We start from the raw sequence: 13,523 nt of genomic DNA, 5'->3' as shown, positions 1-13,523 counted from the left end.
CAAGCCTTTGTCAACATGCTTAGAAATACAAGCGAAAGTCCCTTATGGACGGTGGAAGAGGTAAAATCTCATTATCTCATCTTAACTTCGGGTTTTGAAAAGTTCGATGAACTGAAAGGTGATGAATATCTTGCAATTTGGATAAGAAATAGAGATTTTGATCTCGCTAACACTGACCTTGAATCCTCATTTATCAGACGTAAGCCAACACACGATGTATGAAAATAATTATGTTTTTTTTACGAATTTACAATTTGTAATCAATAATTATTACAGTTGATAAAAAGGTTGGAATAATAAACAAAACTAAAACAATAATTTTCTCTTTTATCATTATCGATATTCTAATTATACCACATCGATATTTCGGTCAATTTTCGGGTTCTGAAAGGTCCATCATAGTGATATGATATTAAAGATTAGTCAACAATTAAAATTAATAACATTATTGTAAATTGCGAGACTTATCAACATTTTAGAATTGATTTTTATCAAAGTTAATCATCAATTTACATTTAATTGTTATCACACTAAATTGAATCTATCAGTTGTTATTAAATATATATTATAATTGTCTATGTGGTAGTTTAATCATGATTTACACAGCTTATAATAATTTAGATTGGTAAAGAAACAAATTATTTAGTTGCTCGTTGATTTTGATTGTGATTTGCTTGCTGTCATTTGGTTTTTTTGATGGGTTTTTATATTGATTGATGTGTATTTATAATGTTGGATGCAAATTAATTGTTAAAATTGAACAACAGTCGTGTGCGTCTCCTTAATTGCTGTGGAATCTGTAAGAACTGATAATCAAATGAGAACAATAATTAATGGAAAATTATTATTATTTTTGGTGTACGATGATGATTGAATAAGAAATTGTTGCTAATTGTTGTTGTTTTTGTTAATTGTTCCGTTTGTGGATGGAAAGAGAGAGAGTTGTATTAATGAGTGAATTGATTGTTATGATGAACATGACAAAAATTAACCAAGAGCAAAATAATCACAATGATGATGCTGTTGTTTATGATGATGAGGATGATGATATTGTTTTGGTGGAGAGTTGGAGGTGATGATGATGATGATTTAGTTGTGAAAATAGATGAACATTTTGTGTAGAAATGATGACAATCAGTAAACAATAATAGAAACAACTGACAATTAATTAATTGTCCAGGATTAAAAATAAGCCACTGATTGTGAGTTGTTACTATTATTAAATTGATTGTTACGACTTTTTAATCAAGATGCTTATAATCATGTTTAAGTGTTTCCAATACTAAATACTATGTATATAAATATGAATAATTATTAATTTGTATATAAATTTAACTACAAAATTAAAAGGAAAAAAAATTAAATTTCTTTCTAATTGTTTGTCCATCTTTTCGTAGTAGTTGAACAATTTAAAATTTGCTCTCTCTCTCTCTTTCACTTTCATCTTATTCATTGATTTAGTTTATGGTGTGAACAATTAAGACCATGATGGCAAAGTGTGGGTAAGATAATTGTGTTGACATAGATGAGGAAAAAAATTGCGATGACCAGTGGTGATTGTGATGATTACGATGATTATGATGATGGCAATTGTGATAAGCAGCGTTAGATTTACAGTTAGTATTGATTAACATCAAGTGGACTGGTCAGCGATGGTCAATCACATGTCGTCCTTATTATATGGGATGTATTTACCAGCCACTGATTGTGTTGATGGTTTAACTGTTGACAATTTACTGTCCACTTGATAGGAAACCGTATTGGAGGCAAAATTTTTCAAATTGGTCAAGAATTGAGTCTCTTTGAAAACGTCTTTCAATCCTGGACAATTAAGAGATGGAAAAAGAAAACAATTAGTTGATTAGTTTAATTATAAAGCAAAATTATTGATTAGGTGAGATGGTAAATGAATAACAATTAACCATTTTAAGATTTCAAGTTGATATCAATTTTCATGTTCCATTGAGTATTGTGCTTAATTAAAGTGTTAATCAAGTTAATTATTAAGTGACAATTACTGTTAATCAATGATAGTAATTGATAAAATCATATTTTACCTTAACAATCAACACCAATTAAGGTAAACAATTAACAAATACAGGTAAAGAGATATCAGCTAATAATAATATCACCCAAGGTGAAATCATTTCCTAGTCAATTAACAATTAACTAATAATTAATTGTTTATCCACAAGTTGATTGAGTTGGTTAATCAATGTTGCAAAACAATAATCACCAAGAGGTCGAGGTAAATCCGGTCTTAGCCCGTTAATCACCTTGTTTTATTTTAATTAATCAATCAGTTATTTTCCTCCATTTATTTTTACCTTTAATTGTTTTATCATTTTGCACTCACATTTACAACAATTAAATTAATCGTATACAATTAAAAGTGTATCTGTCGCATCATGATCATCAGAGTGAATGAAGATGAGAAAAAAAAATAACAAACTCACCAACAATTAGATTAAATTTTTCTGTTTAATTGTTGATTAATATTATCCAATTTAACCTCAAAATCAATCAGTTAATTGTAGATAGTTAATCATTAAATTGTTATTACTAATGATTAGCTAATTGTTATTGTTAATTTACCTTTAATAGGTTGAAGTTTATTCAAATCAATTTCAGATCAAAGGTTTCACTGAGTCAATTTGATTGTTAGAAACAATTAACTGTTTAATTATCACTAATCATTTATTATAATCAATTAAATTTTCTATATACTTTCAACTCCTACCTTTTGTTTTTTAATCATCAAGATTAATTGTGATTTACTTGTTGATTTGTTCACAATTTAAACAATGAGGTGATGATTGATTATTATGTAAGATGAGGTTCGTAGTGGTGATTTAATTGTTTACCTAACTTTGGTAATTGTTAGATAATAATTAGTAATAACTGTTAATTAACAACCTCTTGATTTGAGACGATAACATTTACAATCATGATTAGGTAATTAAATGATTCCAAGTGAATGTTTTAGATTTTAGATTTTCCTTCAAACAATTAACCAGATAGAGAAAGAGAGAAACCAAATTAAACTTAATTAGACTTGATTGTTCCGACTCTAATCCTTTTCTTAATTGTTATTAACACCTATTGGGTAATAAATATAATTATAACAATTCGAGTGGTGATTAAAACAACTTAATCATCATCATTGTAACAATTTAAACTTCTCAATAAACAAATTCATAGACTGATCAACTGGATTGATTAACTTTAATTTGATTTGTATTGAGAAACAAAAAACCTCAATCAAAATGGTAAACAAAAATTACTATCATTGAAAATGTTAATGATTAATTGTCAATGTGATTAATCATTTTTCTGTTCATCAAGCTACTAAATTAGTTAATTAACATTCATAAACTAATCATATAAACAAAAAGTCAACAAAATCTAAATCAACAAAAATTAACCTTGGCCTTCAAATTGAATTAATCAAAGAAAACAAATTCATATTATTTACCTGAACAAATATATTTCTATGATTAATTATTGTTAATTAAAAGTAAAACAGTCCAAATAATGGTGAAGAAAAGTTGATCAACTGATTTAACAAACACAATCTCAATTTTTGTTTGGTTAATTGTTCGTAGGTGAGTTGATCGAGTGAGAGAGAGAAATTGATTGAGTTACCTGTTAATGCTACTGATGAGGCGATGAGAAAGGCACCAATCAATGTGAATATTGATAGAGGTTCGTTGAAGAAAGCGATCTGATAAATAAGGACGATGACGATGTTACATGTTTGTGCCACTGAGACGGGACCCGCTTTCTCAATTTTAAGAGCGGTGACAAAGCAAATGTTACCAAGAACACCCGATATTCCGGAAGCGGTAATGATGAACCATTCAAATGGGTCAGTTGGAAAGCGAAATGCTTTATAATAAGCAACCACTATGGAACCAAGGACAACACAGGCAATGGAAAACCAACTTGTCGTGATTTCGGTTGACGTTTTTTGTAATTTACGAACAAAAATGTTTGAACATGCGAAAGTTAAAGCACCGCCAAGGGCAAATAAAAGGCCTTCCAAATGTTCACCGGATAGAGATTCAGAATCATTACCAAATATGGGAATAAATGAGGGCTTCGATATCGTTATCACACCGATAACGGTAACGATTATTGAGACACCTTCGAACATGCCGAAAGGTTCTTTAAGGAAAACGTAGGCCAAAAGCGCCACGTAAACGGGGGCACTGTAATAGACAGCCGATGAATCGGTCAATGAAATTTTACGAACAGAAATGTACCAACATCCCTGATTGATAGCACCAGTTACCGCTCGACCGACTAGTGACCATCGCTCCTGAGGTAAGCCCCAAGGTGACCTTTTATTATAAAGAGCGATCAGTCCAAAAACTATCGTTTGAATGATTGACCTGAGAAAGGAAAAAAAAGTTTTTTTTTTCGTTAACTGGTTTATTGATTTAATCCAATCATGATTAACATTTTCATTTGAATTACAAAGGTAAATCAATATAATTGTTGTCTAATTGTCTTGATTGTCTTTATCATTATTTAGTTACATCAGCTGAGTGATGAAAGTTAATTACCTCTCTCACTCTCATCATCTAATCATCACTTTCTTATGAATTAACTTTTTATGATCTTATTGTAGGTAATCAGTTAATTACTTAATTGTAATTCTGTTTAATTGTTCATTATCATTTGACAAGTTTAACCAATTATTTGAAGATACAATTTATAATTAAGTTTATTATATGGTTACAATTAAGATTATCAAGTGATTTAAATTTAAATTGCCATTGAAAATTAAATGATAAGATTAGATCGATATCTAAATCAAATATTGAAATTAAAATCAAGTACTCGGATCTAATCAGTTAATTTAAACATTGATTTTTTTAAATCAAACAAAAACTAATCAACAATTAACAATTATGATTGATGTTGAAATTAAACTCAAGTATTCATATTAAGTTGTGAAACTTTTTTCTGTTAATTTTCAAGTAAAAAGTGTCTAACAATTTGATAATCATTGAATGATGATCTTGATCAACAATCAGTCACAATTGTCATTAGTTTAGAAAAAGTTAAACAATTTAATCAAAACCATCAAAAGTTAATCATTTTAAATCAACAATTTAGTATGGAAACAAATGATTGGTTTCATAGTCCAATTTACTCAGATGGGTAAATTATATTGACAAACACAACAATCTAATCATTAACCTTGACAATTAATAAAACAATTTAACTTTCTCGTTCTGTAGACAAAATTAAAGACAAAGATTGAGGAATTAGCATTGATTAATTAATCTAATTAACTCTCTAACATCTTAATGGGATCGATAATGATAATAAGACAATAACAACAATCGATTCGAGAATCAAATTGAAAATAAAAAGTTTTTCGAGTGAAAAAGTTGGACAAACAATTGAACTTGTTTGAACACAATAGTAACTTTTCAATTGTTGGTGTAAAAAAAGCAAGGAAACAGTTTAATCGTTGATGATGATGATAATAAAGATGATGAAGACAATCAAGTAATCATGATAATCGACTCACCTGAAGACAAGAACCTCGATTGGATGAAGTGTGATTAGTTTAACTGCGGTGACGGCTGATGACATGAAGAAAGCATAAAGAATAGCAAAAAATATTCCCAAACAAGGGACTTGTCGCATCCGATTGATTCGTCCTTTTTTCTTGACGGGTTTGTGGATGGTCGCTGATTCCGCTTGTCCAATGATGTCGGTCATCTTGTTGAATTTGGCTTTCGATTTGGGGTAGAGAACAATTTAGAACGATCTTGACAATGGTCACTCTTTAATTGGATCCCGATTGATTTAAGAAACGAGAGAATAGTTCAATTTGATCTGTTCGAAGGCACCAAGGAACAGGAAAAGACAGAGAAAGAGAGAAAAAGTTTCAGGATGAGAAACGATTGAACTTTTTATCGATTAATTTGATGATGTTGATATTTGGATAATTGTGATTGTAATTGTTGATTCCGATTCGGTTCACGTTTTACTTTTCACTGTTAATTAATTAAAACGATTGATGATTTAGGTCTTTGGACAATAATTGAGACTTTGTAGTTTAACACTTGTAAGATTATCCCGATTGGGATAGAGAAGGAGGTGAAATGGTTTGAGAGAGAGAGTGTGTGTGTGTGAGTGAGTGAGTAAATGAGTGAGTTAGTGAGAGATAAGGGTGGGCAAGTGAGAGAGAGAGAGAGAGAAACTTGAATGAAGTGAAAAGTAAATTAGATGAATCAATGGAAAAGGATAATTACAATAACGAATAGCGAATGAGACAAAACGGTCGACATACGTCACAATAAGTTCTGAAATTTGTTCAGGGATGTTTCAGTTCGTTATCCACCAAATGGAGTTTTAGTTCAATTGATTAACATAAACGACGTTAACAATTAACGATGAGTGAGAGAGAGAGACAAAGGGAGACTTTTAACCAGGGAGGGAGGTGGAAAATGTTGAAGGTGGAAACGTTAACGAAGAAGAGAGAGAAAAAAATTGAAACGAACAATAAAAAAGACGAAGTGACGAAAAGTGATCAGTTTGTCTCTTGTTGTTATTGTTTAAATCGTTTGACAGACAGTTAATTGAAAGTGAACTTGATTGTTTTGGTAAAGTAAATCATTAATTGTTGAATGAAGATGCGGCATTAGATGGTGATGATGATGATGATCACTATGGATGAGGATGATTATAAAAACGAGGATAAAAGCAACAGGTAGATACAAATAACATTTGGTTCACCCTGAGGATAAGAATTGATGAAATATTTCAAATTGGATTAATCAACAGAATAACAGAGATTTTTAGTAAATTGTTACGACGATATTAATTGTTTACTATTGTTAAGTTAATTGTTGATGCTCTTCTAGGCACTCATATGTTGGAACTGAGGTTTACGAGGGAAAAACAATTTATATATACTGATCATTTGGGTTCACTATTATCATCATCATCATCTCATCAGATTGTCACACACTGTGTGGTGTTTTTTTCTTGAGCAACTAATCAACTAATTGTCATCAACCAATTTACTAATCATTTCCGAATAATATTCTCTCTCTCTCTCTCTCTCTCTCTTTCTAAATTGTTTTCAAACAATGTTGTTATTTACTAATTGCTGAGTGGACTCCAACGTCACAATAACATATTTCACTTTTTCTAGTTAATTGTAATAAGGAATCATGATAATTATCATTATCATCATGATACACTGAGTTGTATTCATACATGATAATTATGAGGTTGCAACCAAGATTCAAATGGGAGTTTTTTCATAATTAGAATGAGAAAAAGATGATAAATGAATGTTAGATGATTGATTAGTTATCATCTCTACCCTTTATCCCCCCAATTCCCACCTTCATCATCATCATCATCTCTCTCTCTCTCTCTCTCTCTCATTCTTCAGGTATATTTATAAAAGAGATGATTTATCATTTTTGATTAATCAGTCATTGCCATCGATATGTCTCAAAAAGGTAAACAAAGTTTTCAATTGATTGAGGAATCAAAAAATGCGACAATTAAAGTTGATTTGTTAATTTCTCCTCTTTAATTAACACTAAATTTGTACAATACCATTGGAGGAATCATTGATTGTTCATGTTTCGTTAATTGTTATTCTTGATGATGATACAATTAGACCAGAGTAGATGTAAGGTTTTCACTTTTACTTGTAAACAATAGTTTTAATTGTTAATTGTCATTGATTAGGATTTTAATATATAACAATTAACCCGTATTATTATCATTATTTGACAATGTGAGTATTATTTTGTCACCATGAAAACAAATCACTACAAAAATTATCATTGCCATGTACATAATTTAAACAATTATCACTAATCAGAGTATCGCAATTAATTTTAATTCACTTTGGTTAGTAAGTTAATTTAAATGAGTTACTTTGATTACTGGGAATTAGTGTTTACAATCAAATCAAACACGATATAATCACGGTTCTAACAACATAATGATGACGTTAATTTAGTTTCTTTTTGATTATGATTAGGCAAGACAATGATAATATTAAATTGTTGGAAATTAAATTGATAAAGAGAAATCAATTACGTGAAAAATAACATAATTAAATCCGAAAAGATGATTAACCAAGGCAATTTAGTCACATTGACAATTAACAATAAACGATAATGATGATGATCAATAATAGATTGATAATTAAACGACCTTGTTTATCTTGATTAACAAATCTATGTGAGAGTAAAAGTAAATTAGTTAATTGTTGTTGTCGTCGTCGTGTTGATTAACAATCTCATTAAGGTTCAAGGTACAAAGACTTCCTAGTTTTTTTTTCATATTTTTCTCAATTAATTCAGTAAATTTGTTAACTAATTGTTGTAAAATAACAATTTAAATTGTCACCCCAATTGATTAAATTAATTGTCACACAAATTGTTCAGGTAAATCATTAGATAATTGATTAACTAAACTTTGCTGTTTTTTTGGTTCGCATCTTTGATATTGTCATAGTTAATTAATTCTGGTAATTACAATTGATTGTTGATTATTGTATTTGGTTGATTGTTGTACTATCGTTGATCACTATGTTAACAATTTACAACTTAATTGAACACATAATATGAATTAATTGTTATTATTTGATTACATCAGATTAGTTGATTAAGTTGAAAGATGAAAGCGAAATGAAATTTGTTTATTATTATGTTTTTCACTTGTTCAGTTAATTGTTGTGGTTGATAAAACCATGATTAGTGAACAATTAAGATGACAAAGTGTGACAATAATAATGATAATTGTTAAACATTTGATTTTTGATTAGAAATTAAAAAAGTTTCACCTAAAAGTCAATCTAATTGTGTGAGACATTTAATTGTTAATAATAGACTTTCATGGTTAACAGATTGATTATTATTAGTGACAAGTTCATTGATACAATTAACAAATTTTGATAGATTTTTGATTCAAAATTTGATAACAATTTAATTGTGATTTCATTTAATGGAAAACAATTAGTCTCAATTTCTTGATTTTATATATACGAGAATCAACAATTTAATTGTACAATTTGATTTGGTTGGAGGTTAATTGTTTTCTGTGAATTTTTCAATAACAATTAACTGTCAATTAATTTGATTTTAACTAATGTTTATCATTTGATTGTTTGTTATTGATTGATGACAAATTAATCTACATGTTGATCCAGATTTAATTGTTACCACTGATAACCAGCATAGATTTTCAATGGTAACAATTAGAGTTGTTATTTAATTTGATTGTGAAATAGTTAATTTTTCAACAGAATAAACAAAACGAGAAAATTAAATTTGATCACAATTAAAGATACACTTGATAATTAGTAAATTATTGAATATCTATATATCTTTAGTGGTGGTAATAATTAGATAATGTAAGAGTAATCAACTGATCCAAATACACATTAAACTAATTAGGCTAATCAAATTCAGCTGATATTGATTAGAGTGAGTTAATTGTAAACACAATCAAAGAGATGATGATGAAACAATTAACAATCACAGATGAAAATGTGAAAGTAAACAAAAATGACCAAAACAAGAAAATCAGTAAACAACAATTAAACTAAACCAATTGAATGAAAAGATGGAAAAATTGTAATTACAGTTAATATAATTACCTTATTATTAATTAGTGGTGTTAATTGGATGATAAACAATTTAACAATTAACCTATTGGGTGAGAGTAACATTTGGGTGAGATGAATGAAAAAAGGGTTGACAAAAGTGTAAACAATTTAGTGTTTGTTTGTTGGTGTTTTAGTTAATTGTTGTTGATTCTGGTGATGGAGATGGAGATGATAATGATGACGTTGTGTTAACAATTGATAAGAAAAAAACATTTAATTGTTGGTGAAACAATTGAACAACAAGATGATCAATGTAATCACCTTGAAAGAGAGAGTCAATTAAGTGAGAGTAAATATCGAGAGAGAGAGATGGAAAAAGCATAAAGGTGGTTAATTAAATGCTGGTAATCAAATATACGAGTTAAAAGAGGAAGGATTAAATTCACAATTAACAAAGTATTTAAATTAATTATTCTAATTGCTGAGAGTTTATTTCATTTGCAATTGAGAGAAATTAACTTGGTTCAAATTTGGAAGGAAACGATTAATCAGCCGAAAGAAAATTAATTTGGAAAAAGCATAAAAAGAATAGAGCATAAAACATATGATCGGTTTTCTATTCTTTTTTTTTTCTTCCCTCCAATTTTGTTTTTCTTTTCCAATTTTCTTAATTGTCATTTAATTTAATTTAATTTCTATTGTTTATTAATTTGTGTGTAAATTTAATTGGACAATTAAGTGACTTATGGTATTCTGGTCAATGGGAGATGATTATTGTGTATATGAAAATGTCCGATTATCAGGTGAGTGTTTATGTTTTTCATTTTCTCAAATTGAATTGTTTTTTTTTCTTTGTGATTAAATTGATGGTTAATTGTTTCCATTGGCAATTTATTTATTTCATTGTCTTTGTGTACCTGTGGATGGTTAGTTGATTTCTAATGGTTGTATTTGAAATTTGTTGCAGGAAAATAAAGTTAATCATTAAATCTGGATGATCATTAAACGCTCAACCCCAAAGGTTTGTTTAATTGCCGATGGTTTGGTTTTTGTTGTTTCTTTTGGTGTAAATAACAATTAACGATTTAACTTATCAATCAAAGGTTCTTATTGTAAAACTTGAAATTCCATATCAATTCTGATAATCATGATGATTGATTCTGTCTGGGGAGAGAAAGGTAAGTGTATTCATTTGTTACTTGTTGTTGCTTGTTAATCACTATTTCCAATCGTAATTAACTAACTAGGTATTCTAATGATTATTTGTCTTCTCAATATATTTCTTTAATTCCAAGGTTGATTGACAAAGATATTTTTCCAATTGGGTTCACAATCAAGAGAAGGATAGAAATAGAATCGGCTGGTAATTTACTTTTGGACGAAGATGAGATCTCATAATGTTAATTGTCTTGATTTGTCTTAATTGTCTTGGGTCGATATACAATGTGAAAGATAAATGGTATCAATATATTAACAATCAAGAAAGGAATCAAAGCATAACGATAAAGGTTAATTGATAATTAACCAGTTGATTGTTAATGATTTGTGAAAAAAAACCCTGAAAACATTGGCCATTCATTAGGTGAATTGATTACAATTAACTAAATTGTCAAACTGCGAAAAAAAATCAAAGGATTTCCCGTTTACAATTAAAAATCTTCACAACAAGATTGATTTAAATAACCGAGAAGAGTTAATTTTGTTAACTTGTTCACAATTTAAATTGTTCACAATGGTTACAATTTAATCTTGAATTTTAATCATGAAGGAAACAAGGATGACTGATTGGTAACCAACAATTAGTAAATTGTTTACTCGAGACAATCAACTTTAAAATAGCATCAATGGATCAACTCTTTCATCACAATCAAGATTAATCATCCCCATGTAAACCTTAAATTATTTAATTGTAAATGTTATGATTGTTAAATTGAGTTATGCAATCAAATTAACCAGAAACAATTAAGCTTACGGGATTTTCTTACGATAATTATTAACATTGTAATTGTAATTGTATCTTAATTGTTATCATTAGATTGACCTTGTTTATATACTAACAAGTTGATTGTAAACTTTAACAATTTAATCATTTGTTTACTTTTACCAACCATTGGTTTAATTTTAATTGTAACCATTGATTGGAAATTTGTTATTATTGCTTTTACCTGGACTAATTTAACTAATTAAGGTAATCAGATGTAATAATAAGTAAATTAAGATTTAATTATTGTAAATTATATTTGCAATGTGTATAAACCATATGAGAAATTTAATTTGCATTTCAATTAGTTAATTGCAATTACAATTTTCCTAATTACTGTTTGATCATTTTTAGCTCTCTAAATTGTCACAGCAATCAAAGTGTTAATCTTAATCAACTTTCAACACAATTTAACAAGCTGATGATTAAAAATATACATCATTGATTAACCTTGATCATTGTAACACTATTAATTAACACCGTTAATTAAATAACAAGATGACCTTGTAATTACAATTACATTAACAATTTAGCAGCAATTTGTTCAAGTCAATAATTAAAACAATAGGAAATTAAGTGTTGAAAAGTTTTTATCAAATTTGAACAATTAAATGCATCTATTTAATTATAGTCTAATTGGTATTATAATTAAATTGTTTGAACAAATTAACGATCATATTAATTTGCAACAATTATCAACCCTTGATAGACAAAAATTAAATTGTTGTTGATCACATTTTCTTTGATTATAAGGGAAGGAAAAGTAAATTTAATTGATTAACTTAGACGGAAGTTTATTCACACAACAATTAAGGTTACGTACTATTAAACGGAAATTAGATTAACCAATGATCGTAACAATTAACTTAAATGAGATGTTAATTGTTGTGATTAAAGGATGGGAAATAATCAATTTTTTTCACAAGTCAAAGTGATGACAAGAAATTTTTTTTCTCGTTTTCATTAATTAATCGTTGATTATTTACATGATTTTGCCATTAATTAGTGTTGATTGATTACTTCCGATGAAGTTAATCAACTCATCATTACTAATCAATACTAATCAGAGACAATTAAAGAAATGAAAATTCCTAGTAATTAATCATCACCTTAACCTTGTTAATTGGTTCATTAACATTGATAATCATTTTCTTCTGGTTAAATCTGGTTGGTTAATTAACTGATTGTTACACAAAAACTTTAATCACAATTAATCAACTATGCAGACACACAAATACACATTAAGTTAATTAAATTAAATCTCTAGTCTACGAAACAAAACAAAGTTAATTCTCAACAATTAACTAACAACTAAAAATAGTTTGATTGTTTTCCCCCCAACGAATCAATTTAACAATTAACTTTTGGATTGAAAGAGTTAATTGTCACAATTAACTTCCGTTTATTCATGTTTGATTACTGTTGCACTTGTTGATTAACTTTGATTGTAGTTAGAGGATAACTTAATGGTGACAGTTCAAGATCATTAACAATTAATTTTAATTAGTTTGATTATTGTTGAATCAAGGACAAATTATCACATCTTAATTTATGAGAAATGATCATCGTCATCACTAATCAACTAATCTAGTTAATTTATTCTTGCGAAATAACAATTGATTAACTGTCACAATTAAGAATGACTATTGAATATGAAATTATGTTTCATCTTTAATTGTGACAATTAAATTGCTTAATTGATTATTGATTGAAATTTCAATGACTTTTTTGTGTTTGGTTGATTGAATTGATTTTGTTATGAATTGATAATCAGATAAACTACATGGAGTTAACAATTTAAAAGGAATCAACAATTAAGACAAACATTCAAACAAAGATATGTACAGGGCATTTTCTTATCCACTAAGGCCATTTCCCTTGAAATGACCTTTCAACGCATCCTTCGGGGAATGACCTCAATGACCTTGAAAATCGTAGGGT

General features: G+C 28.3%; 1 protein-coding gene and 1 long non-coding RNA gene across 5 annotated transcripts; one reads left to right on the top strand and one right to left on the bottom strand.

The window, feature by feature from the left end:
* Positions 1 to 542: 542 nt before the first annotated feature.
* Positions 543 to 9,984, bottom strand: LOC128387724 (solute carrier family 35 member G1-like). 4 transcript variants are annotated; one of them, XM_053346981.1, is made up of 4 exons: positions 9,653 to 9,984; positions 5,546 to 6,760; positions 3,646 to 4,394; positions 543 to 1,821 (listed from the first exon to the last, which is right to left on the bottom strand). In XM_053346981.1, exons 2-4 carry the CDS (start codon positions 5,737 to 5,739, stop codon positions 1,661 to 1,663), a joined length of 1,104 nt encoding a protein of 367 aa, XP_053202956.1. In that variant the 5' UTR covers positions 5,740 to 6,760; positions 9,653 to 9,984; the 3' UTR covers positions 543 to 1,660. The 4 variants fall into 4 exon arrangements, with proteins under 4 accessions (XP_053202956.1, XP_053202959.1, XP_053202958.1 ...); XM_053346984.1 differs by having other exon boundaries at positions 5,546 to 5,856; XM_053346983.1 differs by lacking the exon at positions 9,653 to 9,984 and having other exon boundaries at positions 5,546 to 6,017; positions 6,276 to 7,251.
* Positions 9,985 to 10,253: 269 nt separating this feature from the next.
* On the top strand, positions 10,254 to 12,095 carry LOC128387739 (uncharacterized). Its single transcript, XR_008325164.1, has 3 exons — positions 10,254 to 10,404; positions 10,569 to 10,779; positions 10,897 to 12,095. It is a non-coding gene; the product is annotated as an uncharacterized LOC128387739 (long non-coding RNA).
* Positions 12,096 to 13,523: the final 1,428 nt, after the last annotated feature.

The sequence above is a fragment of the Panonychus citri genome, unplaced genomic scaffold (assembly GCF_014898815.1).
Source record: "Panonychus citri isolate SS breed McGregor unplaced genomic scaffold, ASM1489881v1 Contig00092, whole genome shotgun sequence".
Taxonomy (NCBI): domain Eukaryota; kingdom Metazoa; phylum Arthropoda; class Arachnida; order Trombidiformes; family Tetranychidae; genus Panonychus; species Panonychus citri.
Note: the sequence above shows the minus strand (reverse complement) of the source record. Positions and strands in the feature narration are given on the sequence as shown.

What these genes read in the sequence shown, in the direction of transcription:
- LOC128387724 (XM_053346981.1), bottom strand. Translation starts at nt 5,739, where the DNA reads ATGACCGACATCATTGGACAAGCGGAATCAGCGACCATCCACAAACCC. An exon ending in ATCGAGGTTCTTGTCTTCAG is followed by an intron (nt 4,395 to 5,545) that starts GTGAGTCGATTA and finishes TTCCTTTCTCAG; the next exon opens with GTCAATCATTCAAACGATAG. An exon ending in CTCATCAGTAGCATTAACAG is followed by an intron (nt 1,822 to 3,645) that starts GTAACTCAATCA and finishes TTAATTGTCCAG; the next exon opens with GATTGAAAGACGTTTTCAAA.